This window comes from Salvia hispanica, chromosome 2, assembly GCF_029641045.1.
Source record: "Salvia hispanica isolate PSC_SH4W2 chromosome 2, Shi_PSC_v1, whole genome shotgun sequence".
Classification (NCBI taxonomy): domain Eukaryota; kingdom Viridiplantae; phylum Streptophyta; class Magnoliopsida; order Lamiales; family Lamiaceae; genus Salvia; species Salvia hispanica.
Window position 1 is genome coordinate 14,935,379 of NC_142693.1, and position 20,896 is coordinate 14,956,274.

The 20,896-nt window shown below is 32.5% G+C and overlaps 2 protein-coding genes, 1 long non-coding RNA gene and 1 pseudogene across 3 annotated transcripts; 1 reads left to right on the forward strand and 3 right to left on the reverse strand.

Annotated features, from left to right (window-relative positions):
* Nucleotides 1–226: 226 nt before the first annotated feature.
* Nucleotides 227–6,550, reverse strand: LOC148931628 (uncharacterized; annotated as a pseudogene).
* Nucleotides 6,551–7,025: 475 nt separating this feature from the next.
* LOC148931629 (uncharacterized) lies at nucleotides 7,026–7,651 on the forward strand. Its single transcript, XR_016134968.1, has 3 exons — nucleotides 7,026–7,281; nucleotides 7,389–7,494; nucleotides 7,589–7,651. It is a non-coding gene; the product is annotated as an uncharacterized LOC148931629 (long non-coding RNA).
* A 726-nt stretch (nucleotides 7,652–8,377) lies between these two features.
* On the reverse strand, nucleotides 8,378–9,630 carry LOC148931630 (uncharacterized). Its single transcript, XM_089063568.1, has 4 exons — nucleotides 9,552–9,630; nucleotides 9,363–9,477; nucleotides 8,981–9,274; nucleotides 8,378–8,906 (listed from the first exon to the last, which is right to left on the reverse strand). Exons 1-4 carry the CDS (start codon nucleotides 9,554–9,556, stop codon nucleotides 8,565–8,567), a joined length of 756 nt encoding a protein of 251 aa, XP_088919694.1. The 5' UTR covers nucleotides 9,557–9,630; the 3' UTR covers nucleotides 8,378–8,564.
* A 7,746-nt stretch (nucleotides 9,631–17,376) lies between these two features.
* Nucleotides 17,377–18,415, reverse strand: LOC148931631 (RAF-like serine/threonine-protein kinase 20). Its single transcript, XM_089064277.1, has one exon. It carries the CDS (start codon nucleotides 18,312–18,314, stop codon nucleotides 17,706–17,708), a length of 609 nt encoding a protein of 202 aa, XP_088920403.1. The 5' UTR covers nucleotides 18,315–18,415; the 3' UTR covers nucleotides 17,377–17,705.
* Between the last annotated feature and the right edge of the window lie 2,481 nt (nucleotides 18,416–20,896).

Below are 20,896 nucleotides of genomic sequence, written 5' to 3' on the forward strand. Positions count from 1 at the left end.
TGCGTTAGTACATAACTTTGAGTTTATGATAACCATTTGGTTTACAATGTTATAAAATTTTAGAATATTCAATTTAATGAGATGAAAAATATATTTAAACTGAGAGACTTGGAGCTAGATAACAAAACAGAACCTAAAGATTGCTACACAAAACAGAAAGAACACAGGAAGACTTTTCTTTGTAAAATATACATAGGTCATTACAGTGAATAAAATATAAAATACATTATACATTGCGGAAAACTTCTTTGTACACTACATTGTCAGTAACATCACAATGTTCATCTTCATTTCCACATACTAAAATTTTCAAACCCTTACGACTTGTAACCCTTGAAATAGCCACATAAAGTTGACCATGGCTAAAAACTGGTTTCTTCAAAAATAAACCAACATGGGATAAGGATTGCCCCTGACTCTTATTAATGGTCATCGCATAAGATACAATCAATGGGAATTGCCGTCGTTGAAACTTGAAAGGCAACCTGATATCAGAAGGGATTAGGCATAATCGAGGCACCAAAACAAAATCTCCAGCACAACAACCTGTAAGAACTTTTGCTTCCAAAACATAATTTCCAAGTCTAGTAATAACCAACCTAGTACCATTACACAATCCAACATTATGATCAATATTTCTCAACAACATCACTGGAGTGCCTATCTTGAGATGTAATTCATGATTTGGAATACCAGAACATCGTATCCCATTCAACAATTCTGGAGTATGAATCTCATCTAAAATACCAGAACGTGCACTACATTGCACTGCACTATCAGCACTTAGATAAATTCGATCCTCCAAACCACTTTGAGCCATCATATACTGATTTATCATTTCAACAACTTCTAAAGTCGGTGCTAATATAGCTCGATCTTCTAAATAAGACACATCCTCAACATTTTGTTCGTATGTTGGATAAGTTGAAGAAACAATACTCCGCAAAGGATCACCATTACATTCCAACAACAAATCTGTCGGAATAACAACTTGTCCACATCCATCAGTACAATCACCAATAACACCATCACCAACACCTATCAGCCATTCACAAAATTCTCTTAATTTTGAAATGTGAATATCAGAATCAGCATTCAACAATCTCATGTTTTTTGTTAACCTCAACACCTTGCAATGATCCCATATATACGATGAATTAATAGTAGCATTAACAACATCTTGTCTACCACCTCTAGGAATAACTGGTAAGATTTGACGAAAATCACCACCAAAAACAACTGTTATACCTCCAAAAAGTTTTTGTGACCCATCATCCATTTCTGTTGAGGAACGCTTCAGATCACGGAGAGTTCTATCCAAAGCTTCAAAACAATGCTTATGCATCATTGGAGCTTCATCCCAAATAATAAGTTTAGTCCTGATGATAAGTTCAGCAAGTGGACTTTCTTGGTTAATACTACAAAAGGAATCTTCATTTAAACTTAATGGAATTTTAAACCGAGAATGAGCGGTCCTTCCACCAGGCAACAACAACGATGCTATTCCACTCGACGCAACATTCAAGACAATTTCTCCCTTTGAACGGATAGCAGCTGACAAAGCCGACCACAGAAAAGTTTTCCCAGTCCCACCTGAACCATATACAAAAAATGTCTCTCCAATACCTGAATCAACTGAACTGATTATAGAGTTATACACATGACGTTGTTCAGCATTAAACTTAGAGAGATAAACTGCATGCTCTTTAGCTAAAGCTTCTCTATCATAAGATAACTCCTCCATTATCAATCGATTCTGAGCAGGTTGAAGATATTGTTCAGATGGAAATGGCATTGATTCAAAATCATGTAAACTTCTCCCCAACTGCAACAACTTTTTTTCAATCTCAACTAAAGCAAAATTTCGAATTTCCATTTCACTCATCACCAATTCTGAAAAAAAAGGAACTGTTACATGATGAATAAAATAAATCAAGTAAATAATACTCTAGTAACAAATATTATCGATCAATCAAGTAAAATGAACTATTACATGATGAATAAAACAAATCAAGTAAATAATACTCCAGCAATAAATCAAATAAATCAAGTACAAAATAAGTAAATCATAACAAATATTACCTGGATGTTTAAACAACATACGTTGTCTATAAAGAATGTCATCCGACAATAAACTCCAGCAACTATTCCAAACAACTTCAGGACGACTAATAGAATCAGAAGACAACAATGTCACAAATAAAACTCTTAGTGCAGCAGCAGATGCCCAATTACTTGCCTCTATAATTCCATTAATATACTCCTTATCATCATCCAACAATCCCAATGCATAACATGCATCTCTAAAACTATTATGCTGAGCACCATTAACAAATCTCAAATCCTCATAGCAAGTAGCTCCACGGATGATATTCAAAAGCAATCTCATATAATATAAATCACCTGAACCTGGAGGAACAAAGCGCAACCTTCCAATGACAAATCCTTGCTTCCGTGGTGTCCACTCCCTTTTTTTCTTTTTCCAAACAAATTTAGTTGGGAATTCTGGGTAAGTCAGCAGCCTAGCATCAGGATATTTCTTATTAGCTTCAAACCAAGCTAAAAACATACTTTCAGTAACAGTTTCACGGCTCATAACATCATCTAAATTCATTGACTCATCATATATAATATGCTGCTCATTTGGCAAATGAAATCCTAATCTCTCCACGGCAGGATCCCTGTACTATATTTCAAATCCAAAAAGCTTCCATGCAGCTTCACATGGAGAAATATATCTACAATCATAATACATCTTAACTTCATCCACTTCTTTAACAGAATCAGCATCTGATGTAGAATTATAAAATGCAGCTGTTACTCGATCATTACCTTTGTTAACATACTTAAACAAATACTTGATGGATTGAGATTGATTACACCATTCAACATTAATGTGGGCTCCATACTTCATCAACAAATACCGATTATGAGGCACAATATATCGATTATCTAAAGGTATACCACTCTTTAAGATAATTCGACCATTATTTCTTCTTCTATAGACTGCATATCCATATTCATCAACTATTGTAGCATCTCTATAATTCTTTGGGAAATATTTAGTACAACGACGCTCAGACATGCAAGGAGAATTAGGTCTTACTATGCCACATGGTCCATGCACCATAAATTCACTCACAACTTTATAGTAATCTGGATCAGCTTCAGGATCCGGAATTTCAGAAGAAATAATTTTATCAATGTCTGCAGGTTCTGGATATTTATTAGCCTTTCCCAAAAACAAAAGAATATGCGCATGCGGCAAGCCACGTTTTTGGAACTCCACAGTATATATAACTGCACAAAACAAATTAATAAATTAAAAAAATATAAATATGAAACTGAAAACATTTTTAAAATATAAATACAAAAACGAACATAAAATTACCTGCTACGACATCCCCAAACAATTTATTACGTCGGAAATCTGCAATCATATTGTCTAGTTTCGCCTTAAATATTCTACAAACGATATCAGGACTATCTTCATGCTTTAAACCTCGACTCTGAACATACCTCAAAATTTCAGGCCATTTAGGATTGCAAGTGAACGTAATAAACAAATCTGGATATCCAGCCCATCTACAAATAGCCATTGCATCCTGATAACTTTGAATCATATATCGAGCACCACCAGTATAACTTGATGGCAAAATTACTCGCATCCCTAACCTAGAACCATCAGTTTCACCACTTAATAAAGCATCAGCCAAACCTTTATACAAATCACAACGTAAAGTCTTCTGGTGAGAACGCACATACTTCAATCGGCCAGCTTCTACCATTGTATACGCATCAACTATAAATTGTTGGAACAATCACCGAGAAGATAATATTAAAGACATGGAATTCAACCTATCATGCAAATAATAGGAAAAATATTCCTTTGGGCTAATTTTTTTGCGAGCAAACCCCAAACTTGCTTTCGACTCAGAAAATGGTATATCGTCCCTATAACCATCTTCACCATACGGATACAGCAATGGGTATTGTAGAGGAAGATAAGCTGGATGCAATTCGTCAATCCGTTTCAGTTGTCCACTGCGATATTCAACTATGATATCCCTGTCACATATATTTTCATCAAGATCACCAACAATTAATGCAGCTACTTCAGACGCAACTGGCAAATTATATCTCCTCCCATCTCTCCCTCTTTTGCCAATCAATCTCAACTTCACAGAGTCATCACTGTCAACCAACTTTTCCTTGGCCATTCGAAATGACTTCACTAAAGCATTATGCTCATCAAGCATTTGTTGAATCTCCAAAACTATTTCCGAATGCAATGAACTTAATTTGTCTTCCTTCCTGTTAAGATAATTATTAACTACAATAAATTATTTTACAACAATTGATTAATCATGTAAAAAAAATAAAATAGATAAAAAAAAAACATACCTGACAGCCGATATGCGATTATTCACTTCATTCTCCGTGTCATAAATGTACAACTGAGCAAATTTGGGCCGACAATCTTTTAGAGGCATCATACTACCAATAAGATGATAGTTTTGACCATGCAAACGAAAAATTGAAGGGCCTTGTCCAACATTAATGCTACTATCTATTTTCCCACCCATCGAAGTGAATCCAAACATGCTATTATAGGAACGAATATTTTGCTGATAATGTTTACTCTTTGTGTTACCTCCAAAGAATAGCTCCCGAAGAAGTCTAGGCGGATCCACAAACTTTGCAAGTTGTATTTTTCCATTTACACAACAAACAGAATACCTTGGATTTTTAGCTTTAACGGATTTCCTCAATCGCTCATCATACCAAAAAATAGCACTACAATGTGAACAAACATAATTTGGATCACCAATGTCCAAATATCCTGAAAAAACAAAGAAGACTCTTGTTAAAACAACAAATGAAAAACAACCAAGTAAAATCACAAATACAAAGTTAAAAATATTCACAATTTTAAAATACAAAAATAAACATTCAATAATAAATAAATAATAAAACAAATATAAAAAAACCTGCTTCAGATGCAAAAAGAGAATTTTCTGTCCCGACAGAAATAGTAGACTTAATTTCTTTTGAGGTAGAAGCACATGAATTTCTTACCAAAATAGCATCAACACCATTCTGTAAATTCATACTTGCTGATGCTATATCACATTCATTCAATTTTGTAATTTCATCACCTACGAATAAATAAGAAAAAAAAATCTGAAAAATTTAACTACATATACAGTAACACAAAAAAAAAGACTAAACTTATACAAATATTCAAAAATTACCACTCATAACAACAGAATTTTGGTAATCTCCAACTACAGTTTCTTGTTTGATTTCTTTCAAAGCAGATATACAGACATCTGCAATGAACAGAGTTAAATAATGTTACTATTAGTAATGCCAAAACACAATAAATGTTAAATTTTTGAAACATACTATAAAAGCCTACCATTTATAAGAGCACAATTTACAGAAGCCATTGTAAATTTTAGATTGCCATCAAACAATTTAAACTTTTTATTAGGCCTCCCTTCACAAACATCCCATGTCTGAGGTAATAACGAAGATACACCTACAAAAAATTTGAAATAACATTTTTGTAGGACTATAAAAGATATAAGAAATAAAATAGAAATAAGTCCTCCAAATGCAAATAGATTATCATCACAACCTTTGAAAGTTTGAAAAATATCTTTTGACATAGTGGCACCATGCTCTCCTTTCTCAACATCAGCAAGTTCATTTACAGCACCTACAGTTAAAATAACAATAATAAAAAATGTTTAATTTATAATAACAATAAATATACTATGAATATGAGGCATAACATAATATAATTGTCATTTTACACCTAAAACAGTAGATACTTGATTGATCTCAACCAATGCAGAAGTCTTAACACCTACAATTAAATAAAAAAAATTAGTATCATCATTAATAATTAATAAATAAAATAAACAAAAACTATAAAACATAATAAAAAAAAATACCATTAAAGAATACATCATTCTCAGAGACCATTGTGAAGTTCAAACCACCATCAAACATTTTAAATTTTCGATAACCCATTCCTTCCCCAATATACAAACTCGTAGACACCAACGAAGATCCACCTACAAATAAACCATTCCACAGAATATCAATTACTCAGTCATTTGTTCCACAATTCTATATATGAAACCACAATTTTCCAACTTACAAAGAGTAATCACCCATAAAACTACTATTCCCCTCCAGAATTTCTTGAAAAAATTGAAAAATCACCGGGAAAAACTCACAAAAATTTACTGCATGATTAAGCATACAATAAGAAACATTCGAAATTAGGATTGATCTACAGTTTCAACTCAACTCTAACTACACAACGCATTTCTCCAAATTGCAAACAAATCTGATACAATCAACTCAAAACTGATACAATCTGATACAAATCTAGTACAATCTGATCCAAAATAATTGCAGCACCACAAAACATAAATATGCCGAGGTTTTACTAAAAACTTGAATATCAATTCTCTATGAGATATATACCTGATACATTGTTGATATCTGCAAAAATCTTGCTACCAAGCTTCATAGATTTCTGAATTTTTTTCATCCCTTTATTTTGTTTCTTCGCGATGATAGTTTCGACAAAGAAAGAGTGTTATTTTCTGTGTGGAATTTTTAATTGTACACGATTATACAAGGAGACACACCACTTTATCTGACATTACTTTTATCCATAAGTTAAGAAGGTTACACCAATTTATCTAATACTACTATCTTGTATTCATATTAATAATATTGGTACATCCTTCGAGAACATCAATGGAAGCCCATTGTAAAATTTAAACCACTATAAAAAACCAGGAGTAATATTTATTGTTAGTACATCCTTCGTGAACATCAAATTTGGACAAATAATCAACAACTTTCAAACCAATACAATAAATATGGACAAATTTTCATTAAATAGACACCAACTACCAACATGACATCATTAATTAAAGCATTATATAAAATAATATTTTAGAGTTTCCAATCAACTACACAGACACAACCTCTCCTTCTCAAGTTCTATGAGCAGCTGCGCAATCTCATTTTCTCATTCACAATTACAAAATCAGCAATTTGCACTTCCAGAAACTTCTATCCCGTGATAAAATTCCTCAAACAACGTCAACAAAATACTCAAAAAAACCACTTCAATAGAGGAACATGCAACCACATTATGAGTTTCGCAGTATTACTCTCAAATCTGCTAGAATCCCAACCAAAAACACAATTGTGCATCCCATACCTAGCTTGAGCCACAGAATCAGAAAGGTGAGTCAAACTCAAATACGCTACTCAAATTCATATTTACAATGTCTATTATTTTGATATGATAATTACTAACAACTTTTCCGTTTGAATATACAAACAATTTGCAGACATCTATTTAGAATGATGCAAAATTTGGAAGACGGTGAAAGAAATTGTAAGATAATAGATCTTATAATTTCCACATTCCAGAAGACAATGAAAACCATAGAAAAGGTCTTTTTTTTAAAAAATTTTAAATCTAAATTAATAAATTTTTTGTTCTGTAAATAATATTTAAATTTTTTTATGCCCAACATGACCAACACAGCACCAAACCACACAAATAAAGCAACAAAGGAAGATACCAATTTGAATATGCTTGCATGCAACATATGGAAAACAGATATGCAAAGGTAATATAGTACTTCCAATTTCAAATATCAAATTATATAATTACCTGATACATTAAAAGTTTCTGATAAGACTCCACTTTGCAAGCTTGAATGATTTTTGAATTACTTTCATTGTATGATTCTCTTTCTTCTTAATGATTAAATATGATATTCTATCTTCAAAAACTTGACTTTCAATTGATTATCTATTGTGAGGAATGTATCTTTGACATGAATAATGCAAGTAAATTAGACATTATAAATAGATAACAATATAACTTAACTGCACACTCCTCAGACAATACCCTGAGGATAAAACCTTTTATGTAATCACTTATTCAATGGAGTGACGTTATGAAATGAACAACATAAAAATATTAATTACAATGTAGTTAATAATCCCTTCAAATATGTTATACTATAAATATTAAAGAAAAATTAATCAAGCTATGAATCTTCATCAGGAAAATTGAACTAATACTTATTTATAATAATCATATCTTCTAATAAAATTATATTTACCAACAAATCAGACAAGGAAAATAAAAGCAGAATAAGCATCGAAAAAAATATGAAACACAAATAATTAAACTCAACTGCCAATATTTACATAAGTTCAAGCAGGAGTTACATAATAAGTCATGAGCCTAAAAGCGAACTTACTCATCTTGCTTGACTTCTATTTCCCAACAGAAGTCAATAACAAAACATAACCTAAAGATGAGTAATCCATGACACAACCAACATACATAAACCTACAATACTACATACTTCCTTGCAACTCATCTTTCTTGACTTCCATTTCCCAATGGAAGTCAAGATCAAAACAGAACCAAAAGATGAGCAATCTAAGACACAACCAACATACATAAACCTACAATACTACATACTTGGCCTTCACCAACACCAGCATCAATCAGTGGGCTCTAGCTTCACAGCAACCAACTTGTTCTTGGAATCTTTCACACTTCCTTCAAAATCACCAACCAACTTGCGCTTAACCCCAGGAGTGGTCTCAATTTCTTCTCTTTTCAGCTTCCCACTTTTCTTTCTCTCAACGGATGGACAGACATCATGGAACACATCCAAGTTGATAACCAGATCATCCTTCATGACACAGTTTGTAGAAGGCACATCCAAATCCATAACCACATTTTCCTTCATGCCATCATTCATTGAAACATCATCCAAATTTACCACCAAACAATTCTTCACACCACTGCTAGAAGGAGATAAAAACTTATCGCCAAACACCTAATATTAAAATATGAAAGTAAGATTAATATCTCACAATAATATACTATACAAATTTCAAATATACAAAATACCTTAAGAGAATCAACATCACTTCCCAAGTCAGGAAAGTCAACAATTTGAGAGAGGGTGCTGCACTCATTAAGATACATATCTTCATAAGTTGCTGCAGTTTTACTTGCTTCAAGATTTGCAACCACATTGACAGAATATTTCTCAATCAGAGCAACATCAGTAATAACTTTCTTCACATTATAAGGCTTTAGATGAAGAAAATCATCTTCATTCCTAAGAGCAACCTTAAAGAGAAATATCTTTCCAACAACACAATCCTCAATCTCTTTAGGCACATTATTTGGTGATACAACCTATTATGTTAAAAAAACATGTCAAAATTTTTTTTTAATAAGAAATATGAACAAACAGAGTATAAAAAATCATAACATTTGCAACCACCTGTGCACAATCAAGCTCAGAAGCTTTTTTTTGTAGAATTTGCACACATTCTTTGTCCCACAAAACTAACTCCGCAGTGCTAGTTCCATCAAATACTTCAAATTTCAGCATATACCTATAAAAACAAAATACGATTATCAACCATAAACACATCAACAAACATAAACACAAGTAGTCTTTATTTACTACCTCATAATTCCAGAACCATCAAACTTGGAACATCCAGTACAGTGAAACTCATTGCATGTCTTCTCCACTTTTTTACCACACTTTTGGCAACATATGTAAAACCATTCCCCATAGCAACTGACTGACTCTACCCTTGCATAAATCCAATAAGTTCCATCCTGGCCAGCCAATAACTATAAATAATTTAAACTGATAGAACATTGATTACTTAATAAAAAACTAACAAATTAAGAACCACAGTGAAACCTCAAGACAGAATAGTGTATCAATGCATTTGATACATCCAAAACTGAAAGATTCATCCATAACCATGGGCTTATAATATTTCAGTGAATCTGGTAATCCAAGACTGAAAGAATCATCAGACATAATCCTACATAAAAAATAGAAATTAAATTAAAAAATACATTAAAAAATTTTAAAGCACATAAAATTATGACAAAATACTTAACTATTAATTGAATATTGAATGTAGAATATAAACCATATAAATCACCTTTGCCGAAACTGATTTATAACGCTTATATCTTTGTTCAAGCACACCTTGGAAGCATTGTAAACAGTCCCACATCGTATTTGACCTATAATAAGAATAGATGTACATATATTAGTAAAAAAGTAATCAAACATATGATTTATATAATAAAATAAACTTTACCATTAAATCTAGAAGCCTTGCAGAACTCCACCAATACAATTGGAACTATCATCTGCGAATCACGCTGGCTCAAAAATGCATCAACATTTTCACCCCAAAGAGCACAACGCATAGCAACATGACTGACATGAAAATAAATTTATAATCAAAATATCATCTAATAAATATGCATAACATAAATATATTCTCAATTTATAAGTTAAACACAATGTAGTTTTACTTCTCATCCTCCAAGGCCAATTCCAAGAGCCTTGAACGGGGATCATCAACTACCTTAGAACATCCTTTCACAACTCCAACAACATCTACAATGTTAATATTACACAAAATATTAATGATTAACAAATCAAGAAATAATTTTGACTGGAGAAAAAAAAAGGAAAAAAAAGATGAATATAAAAAACATACCAAATAGAGGACAACTCTCAACTTCTGAGAGGTTTGCAATATCATCGATACTCATTATATTAAAGGGATAGCAACAGAACATAGGATCTTCAATTTTAGTAATCATAGTTTTTTCATAAATTTGTATTTTGTAGTCATGGCTTGTGGTTTTATATTTTCGTGGACTATTCTTCACGAAAAAGTTCTGCATCAAATATATATCCCCTTCATTGATCAGACGGCCTTTTACATGAACTACACTTTTTGGGAATGTAACATGAATCTTTACACCCTGTAAAAAATTAATCTGTCAAAAAATTTCTTCAAATAATAAAAAAGTTCATTGTCATAATTATATATAAAAAAATATATAGTAATATACTACTATAACTTTACCTCCTCGTCATGCATGATACACTCCAATGAAAGCGCTTCAGCAGTCCTGCCAGCCCAATATGTATTGTAAGAATGCACACATCGAACTTTAATACGTTGAGTCACACTTGCTTTAGTTAAATTTCTCAGCAAAGTAACAACTTGAGCCATAATTTCCTTTCTTCAATGGAAAAACTGAAATCATAAAAGACAATGTTATTAGTTTACATTTTATAACTACAAAAGAGTTGAACAAAACTGAAAAAAATAAATTAAACACCTGTCGATGGTGGAGAGATGATGATCAATAAGCCAACTATCAGCTATTTATAGAAGAAATTCTGTGTGAAATTTACATACACACCAAAAGATCCACAATATTACACGTTGGTTAATACACATCAAACGTGTAAATATATTGATAAACCACTAACACTCTAATCAATATACAAGCAAACTGCCGCCCAAAACCCTGTCTTTCAGAAATTCATTCAGTCGGCTATGGCGGCTAGGACCTAATAGATATATAAATATTTTAACCTAATAAATCATGTTGGCCCGAATTGATATTTAAACCTAATAGATATAGATATTTTAATGCATTTCGTTCATTTCCTAAATATGCTTTTTCTTTCCAATTTGATAAATTCTCACTCCAATTAAGAAAGTCAAATGCTCCTATAATTTATCAATTTTAAAGTTATTGCCAATCACTTATTAATGTTCTTCATTTTACAAAATAGTTGGAATTGGCCTTGGAGGATGAGAAGTAAAACTTCATTTTGTTTAACTTATAAATTGAGAATAAATTTATGTTATGCATATTTATTAGATGATATTTTAATTATAAATTTATTTTCATGTCAGTCATGTTGCTATGCGTTGTGCTCTCTGGGGTGAAAATGTTGATTCATTTTTGAGCCAGCGTGATTCGCAGATGATAGTTCCAATTGTATTGGTTCAGTTTTGCAAGGCTTCTAGATTTAATGGTAAAGTTTATTTTATTATTTAAATCATATGTTTGATTACTTTTTTACTAATATATGTACATCTATTCTTATTATAGGTCAAATTTGATGTGGGACTGTTTACAATGCTTCCAAAGTGTGCTTGAACAACGATAAAAGCGTTATAAATCAGTTTTGGCAAAGGTGATTTATATGGTTTATATTCTACATTCAATATTCAATTAATAGTTAAGTATTTCCATCCACTCAATTGTCAATCACCCAAATTAAACTCAATTAGTTAGTAGGATTTTTTTAAGTGGAACTTGTATTTATTTGTTGGTGGAAAGAATAAATTGGATTTTGAAATACATTTAATTAAAAAAAATCAACTAATCACACTTTTGGATTAGTCTTGCACCTGATTTAACTTTAGGATGATTGATTGATTAAATTTTCAGCTTTAATATTGGGAGGGATGGAAGTATTTATTGTGTATTATCTGGAAATTGTGTATTAACTGGTAATTGTGGATTATGATTGATTGAGAGAACTTCTTTTGTGTAAGATGATTTGATCTTGCAAGTTGGCAGATAAATTACCCAACCAAATAACTTTTTCAAGTTTAAGCACAAATTCCCTCCCAAACTTTAATTTGAAAATTGGCACAATTCCTTGAAATTTCCCCCCAAAAAAAACCTTGCTTTTAAGGTAGTATAGATTAGATAAAAATAAAAATAAAACAGAATTGCAGATTAACTTTATTACAAAGACACTGTCTCTAAATCACCACCTTTCTCATTATTACATAAATTATCGATTTAAGCATCATTTAACTTAAAAATGCCCAAAGCCAAAATACAAATATTCTTGCTATATTTAAAAAAAAAATATTGTTTCAAGTATCAATAACCTAAGCACATGAAGGAGGATCGCAACACTCTTCAACCAGGTAACAACAACACAGGGCAACAAGACTGTCAAAGCGAATCATTAATAATTTTAAAACAAACCATATCATAAATGTGTACGTAATTGTGTATGAGAAAATATTTTTTTAGTTAAATGAACATAATTTAAAGGTCACTTTAGTGTATGTATGATCACATTAACTACTTTATTACTAGATCAACACACACAGGTGTTTGATATAACTCAATACATATAAAAGTATAGAAAGAAAGAGAGTACCATCCTAGAAGAAAACCAGGTTCTTTGCGGAGCGGAGACAGTAGCGGACGCAGGTTTTTAATAGTGGGGGTCCAAACTAATGTAACAATTGTTGCATAACTTTAGTGTTAATGACACCAAAAACAATCACGACCTAAATAGTACATAGCTGAAAGATAAATAATTTAGAAATGAACAATATAAATAAAGTACATACGACGACAATGTTAATGTTGAAATACTTGACGAATATAGATTTTTTAAATAAAAAGTATAATTTCAAAATTAAATTAACTAGACCCCATAATATAATCTATATATATATATAAATATATATGGATGTGATCATATGATAACCCTTATTTATGGTGATAACCTAATAACCTATCATTTTATGATGAAATATATCATTTTATAGAACATAATATCATTTTATAGATTAAAAGTATCATTTTATGTATGCTAAAAAATTTCATTTTATAATGTATAAATATCAATTTTAGTAAAAATAATATTTTTTACCCATAAAATGCTAGATTATTAGGTTATCACTATAAATATGGTTATCATTCTAACACACCCCTATATATATAGACACATTTATGAGACGAAAGAGTTACTTTTATTTATAGATTATAAAGATCACTACTTTGTGATCTTACCATAATAATATTTGCACAAATAATAAAATAACATGAAATTAGTAGTATGAAAAATATAAATAAATTAATTACTAGCTAATTACTATTTAACTATAAAAATCGGATGAATAAATTAGTTACTGGACAAAGACGTCAATATAGCTTAGACATAAATTACCCCCATGCCCCAACTTGGGTACGCCTCTGAGCGGAGGTGCATGATAATGCGGTGGAGGTACCATTACTGGAGGCCCTAGATATGGACCTAATTAAATCAACAAAACCAAAACAAATTTTCAAATAAATAAATACTGGTATATGATTATTTACCTTGAGCAGGATAGGATGGGGGGCCTTGACATGGACCTTATATCAAGGAATCAAAATAATAGTATAGTACTAATTAACACTAGATTTATTTCAAAAACTAAAATAGTAAATTCACAAAATAGATATTCAAATAGTTAAATACTGGCATATGATTAATTACCTTGAGCATAATATATAGGGTGGTGGAGCCCCTGGATATGGATCTTATACGAAGAAAACCAAAAAAATAGTACTCCCTGCGTCCAGTGGCGGACACAAGTAGACGGGGTGAGGGGCTTAAGCCCCTGCCAAACTTTTTTTTTTTTATAATAAATTTCTACTATAAAATTTTTCAACATTCCTAGAAATTGTCTTCAGCCCTTTCCAAGTTAATATCTTTGGGGTTAATTGGAAAGGAGATTGAATGGGAAGGAGGGGCTGAAAAATAAGATTACAGAGAAAATTTCTTAGAACAATAACTGCCGCATGGAATAGAATGAGGAAGAAGATAGAAATAAAGAAAAACTGTTAAACTTAAATGAATATAATAACTAAGAGAAAATTTCTTAGAACAATGACTGCCGCATGGAATAGAATGAGGAAGAAGATAGAAATAAAGAAAAACTGTTAAACTTAAAGGAATATAATAACTATAATAATAGTTGAAAGAGTCAATCACTATTCCCTAGTTAAATGGTGGCACGATTTTGCTTTGCACAATTACGAAAATATTGAAAAGTGTAACATTTTAACGTTATCACTTATATAGTAGTAACACTTTTAAAATTGTTTAATTTGCAGCTAACGTTTTTCTATTCAATAGAGTAATTTACTAAAAACTAAAAAGAATTTTCTCTTGTTCGGCCCTACTCCGTTTAAATTTATTCCAATCGGTAGATCAAAAAAATATTGAATCTTTATCCCACAAATTACAAACGAGAATTACAACTTGTCATTTTTACAACTTTAATGGGTTAGGCTTTTTTTCCTTTTCTTTTGTCATAGTTCACAAATTCAAATACAATTATTTTTTAATTAATATAAAAATAGTTTTTTTAGTTTTGATTGGCACATAAGCTTTAATCTGCCACTTATGTTTCGATTTTAGATCTATAGGAAAAAATTGAGAAAAATTAAAAGTGTATATATTTATATTCAAATTCTAAAGTTTAGAGAGAAAAAAAACTTTTATGTATTTTCAGACAAATAACCTTTCATAAAATCACAGTATATTATATTAGATAATTATGCATTTTTATGTATTAGATATTTATTGTTTTAGCAAAACAAACACAACAATTTTATTATTCTGTTTATTAATATATACTTATATTTGTCCAAGAATAAATGTCCCATTGTTAACGAGATCGGGTTTTAGTGTAAAATTGGTAAAATAAGAGAGACAGAAAAAAATGTGTTAGTGGAAAATAGATTCCACCTTATTAGAGAAAAAGAAATTTCCTAAAATGGAAAGTTTCTATTTTCAGGGAACGGACCAAAAACAAAAGAATTTCTATTTTCAGGAGATGGAGGGACTATGAAAAATTTTAGTGAAGCCCCTGCAAAAATTTATTCCTGCGTTCGCCACTGCCTGCGTCCCACTTTAGGAGTCCCAGTTGAAATATAACATTATTGGTAATAGGACATTCCACTCACCTTTTCCCACTCACATTTTATTATAAAACTAATATATAAAAATAGGACTCACATTCCACTATCATTTTTCAGCAACTTTTCTTTATATTTCTTAATACTCGTGTCAAATTCAACCAGGACTTCTAAAGTGGGACGGTGGGAGTAACCATTAGATTACTTCAAAACGTAGTGATAGAATTATAGATAGCGTCACCAATTCAAAATATTTCCTGAATTTATTCGGAGAAATCAGAAGCTCCCCATTGTTCAAGCATAAAGAATACTTTAGTTCTTTTGCGCATAGTCACAGCCTCCTGTGGAGCAATCAACTAACATTTGATATCGCAAGTTGATTTGGAAGTCAAGAATTTAAAAATAAATTCTAATATTATGAAACTTTTAAAAAATTGGATTTTTCCTACTAAATTTGGAATTGGCAAATAATATTGTTATTTTTCACCAATGAAAAAATTTCTACAGATAATATAATGATACGGATTTTTTTTGTAATTTCTCGACAACAATTTTAATAGCTTCAAGTTTTTCAATCTTTCAAGATAGTTTTTCTTAAAACACACCCTCCAAGATTATTATTCAATCTATTAAAATAACATAAATTTTTTCATTTGTGAGAAAAAATAAACTCAGGATAAAGTTAATGATATTATTGTCAATTTTAAAGTTTATGGGATAAATCTAACTTTTTGAAAGTTTAATAATATTACATGTCAATATTCCAAAATAAATTTATTCATATTCTCTCATCAAATTGTTTGATTCGATTGAACATATATGCAAATATATCAACTCTATCCATGTACTCTCTGATTGATCATGACACTATTATTTTGAACACTAATTTTGCAAGAGACTAGATATCATATCACCTTGACTTTTAGGATGCATTATTTATAATGCGTGAATTTGTCCATCAAATCCGTTACATATTGAATGGGTCAAAACTGAAAACAACCATGAAAATGGGTGACATCATCTTTGTGGATAGAACACCCTAACTACCAATCACCATATATAGGCCATAGCTAAATATCTAATGTTCCAATACTTAGAATTTTTTTTTCAACAACAAACTCACTATAGTAGTAGTGGAGTAGTATTTTGGGAACTCAAAATAAAGCGATATGAACAAATACATAATCAATTGTGGGCAGTTGATCAATATACCAAATTACCAACTAAAGTATTAAAGTCTCATTTCATTGGCAAATTAGTTAACCTGTGCAACTTCAAAGTGATCATACTTATTTCCCCAAATTATGTAATGCGCAATGCAGATACGTATGTATTAAAATCTTTTAGTAAGATATTTTAGTGGAAAACTTCTTCACGTTATAATTATTAAATAGTTTATTGACATGAACGCCAAACTTTTCGTCAACAAACACTCCTCGGATGAGAAAATTAATAGAAAAATAATAAAAATATTCAACTGAGTCCCGGTATATCGACTTGATATCTTTAACACAATGTAGTAATTTTAAAATTTTAAAGTATTCTTTAAAAGTATTACTCCCTAAACATAATACAAATATGACTCGGTGTATTTACTTGAAGTATTAGATTGGGCAGATTTATAGGTAATGTACCAAATAATTTAGAACTTATTAGTATTTCATAGTACAATCATTTGTGTACACATCTAAAAATGTTAAAAAGCAAAATGGGCTAAAGAAGGAATGGTGTGGGCCATCAACACGATTCTCTTAATCCAAACCATAATGGCATGTGGGCCTCTGCCAATATTTGCAATCAAACCTCACTGATCTATTCACAAACATCAACAATTTACTGTACATGCACCAAAAAACTTCACCCCAACACAAAAAAGAAAAAAACTACACCAAAATATATCAACAAACAAATGTACTACCCATGAACAAACAAATAAATACTCAATACATCTCTAACAGAACCCCTTTTTTTCTTTTTCTGGACATAATTAATCAGTACTAGAACAGTTAAAAACATTAAATAGACAATGAAACCGAACATATTTACCGAATTACCCCAGTCAAACATGACGCCTATTCCCATTCAATTCCACGCCATTCACAACCGAAACCGGGGGCATCATCGGGATAAAATTGTAAACCGGCTGCTCCCGGTTCCCATACGAATAACCATACGCATTAACCGGTACCTGGTGAACCGCCGGTCCATTGGTGAACCGGGCGGGAACCGGGAATAGATCGAGCGGGGTCTGGGCGATGCTGGGCTGGTTCTCCTTGTCAAACCCGAATAAGTAATCCGGGTTTGACGCGACGACCGGTTTAACCGGGGCGGAAATGTTGAACACGAATATGCGGAGGCGGGCGGGTTTGGGGGAAATCCTCTGCATGCGGTCGTACTCTACCATCATGTGCTCCACGTCGTCGTCGTCGATTAAGGAGACTAGGGCGTCGAGATCCTCGCCGGGGAGCTGGTACTTGACGGAAATCTCGGCGGCGTCGGAGAGGAGGGATTTGAGCTTGGCGGAGAATTGGGGGAATTTGATGGCGCGGTCGACGGCGACGATTTTGGTGTCGCCGCCGAGGTAGGAGAGGTGGTGGTCGGAGGGGCGGGACTTGATCTGGCCGCCGTAGCTGCAGAGTAATTTCACCTTTTTGGTGCTCTGCTCCATTGTTAGAGAGAGAGAGAGAGGAGAGAGAAGAGGTTTACGAAGAAGATTCTGAACCAACTAAGAAGCTTTTGGATTCTAATTTGCTACTTACTTGTTTGGCAACTCTCAACTGGTGTGTGGACTACTTATAAAACTCATCAATTCTTTTATGCCCACTACAGTTTCTCAAATTGCATAAAAGACCCCCCAATTTGAATATGAGCATGAATTTATAACTAAGCTAGATAAATTGGAGAATTGCTATTTTAATAATAATAATAATAATAATAATAATAATAATAATAATAGTAATAGTTATAAAATCCCATTGCCAGAATAATAGGGAAACCCCAACTGTCATAAACTTATGAAATCTTTGTATTATTTATTTGCAAAGATTTGAATTGAGGTTAAAATTTTACAATGAATATACGTTCATAATAAACACTATTGATAAGCTTGTTGCGTAGTTATAGTCGACACTCATACAGTGGCGGAGCTAATATAGAAAAATGGGTACAACTATACCTCCAAACATTGACTCCTTAAGCATACATTGATGCAAAGATATCAATGTGTTGGTCGTGGCGCATCAGATGAGTAAAAGTTAAATTAAAAAGGGGATTTATTTTTTGAGTAAAGTCTCTTTTTGGTCCTTAACATATGACGATTTTATGATTTTGGTCCAGAATATTATCTTTTGAATTATTTGGTCCCTCACAATTAAAAACGGGCCGGATTTGGTCTTTTTTGGACGGCACCGTTAAAAATTAACGGTCAACTGCAATTTAAACTATTTTGACTAAATTAAAAACTTAAATTAGAATATTTAATATTTTTCTTTTTTAAAAAACAAACCCGGACTCTCTTCTATCCTTCTCTTCTATCCTTCTCTCAACACCCTCTTCTTCCCCTTCCACTCCACCACCCTCTCCGCAGCCGCCGCCCGCCCCCACCTTTGCCGTCGCTCCTGGCTTGCCTCCCTCTTTTCCCTGAGCTTCATCTGGGCCATACGGCACAAGACCAACGCCTAATCCCATCTCGAGAAGATGCTGGCCCAGGAGGAAGAGGACTCGACGCTGCTGGCCAAGTGCGTCGAGTAGCTGAAGCGGAAGGGTGTCGAGTTTGATCCGCTCACCAAGTTCGTATCAATTTGTGCTGCTGCTTCTCCTGGTGTTCAATTCGCCGACGCGGCTTCTCCAATCCAATTCAATTTGTGATTAACGGAGTCGACTTGGGGAGCGAGAGGCCAAGACTCGTGGGTGGACCAGCGAGCAGAGAGCTGGTGTGGGTAGAACCGAAGGTGTTGGGACTGGGCATGGCGAAATAGGTGGCAGAGGTGGAGCGGCGGTGACGGATCTCTTCAAGGGAGGAGCCGTCGTCTTCGGTGAAAGAGGAGAACTTGCGCTTGAGGGTGGAATTGCAGTGGTTTTTTATGGCGTTGTCGGAGCGGCCAGAGAGGAGGAGGCAATGGTGGCCCATTTGTTGACGAAGCGGGCGTGTGCGTGAATGATGGTGTCTTCCTCGTCTGGGTGAAGGCGTGATGCTTGACCTGAGGGGAGAGCTGGTTGCACCAGCGGAGGCGGCAGCTCTTACCGGAGGGGCGGGTGAATGCGGCGATGGCAATAAATCGCGTCGGAATCACCAGAGTTAACTATTGATTTGAATCGATTGGGTAGCTTTATTTGTTGTTTTTCGCTACAAGGAAATTTGAAGGAGAACAACGAAGAAACCTAATCTGTAACCTAAAAATTAAGTTATAATTTAATTGTTAATAAAATATATACTAATTAGTAACATAATCCAGTCAAAATAGTTTAAACTGCCGTTGACAGTTAATTTTTAACGGTGCCGTCCAAAAAGGACCAAATTCGGCCCGTTTTCAATTGTGAGGGACCAAATAATTCAAAAGATAATGTTTTGGACCAAAATCGTAAAATCGCTATATGTTAAGGACCAAAAAGAGACTTTACTCTTATTTTTTCTTTTTGTTACTTCTCTTTTTATTCATTGAAAATCAAATCTTTAGCAAATAATTTATGTTAGTTGTATTATATCTCTATTCATATACAACTTCTAAATATTTATCACTTCCAAATATTTTATCTTTTGTTTTATATTTTTCCATTTTTGTTTTTTTTTAATATTGAAACTTTGTCCAAATTTTTTTTTTCTCTTTCAGAAATTATATTTATTATGTATTTCTATATTTATATTAGGTATTTACAACTAACAACTATATAAGATATTCACAATTCATAAATATTCACAATTCACAAGCTATTTAATAAAATATTCACAATTAATAAAAGTGACGGATTTTAAAGTTCTAAACCTTTGTAAATATCGCACTCCCGAATCAAAATTTCTGGATCTACCACTGCACTCACGTTAAAGTAATCTTAATATTTTTCGTATTTTAGTTGATATTCCAAGGGCTCGTTGGGTCGAGCCGTCGAGGTTAAGATTTTGCAGTGCACCATTTTTTTAGTTTTGTATGATAAGCATGATAGTGTGTGAAACTACGAAAGGTTATGGAACATTAATATAAGACGTGACCCTTTCGAGATATATGCTTCTATATCATTTTTCCAAATTAATAC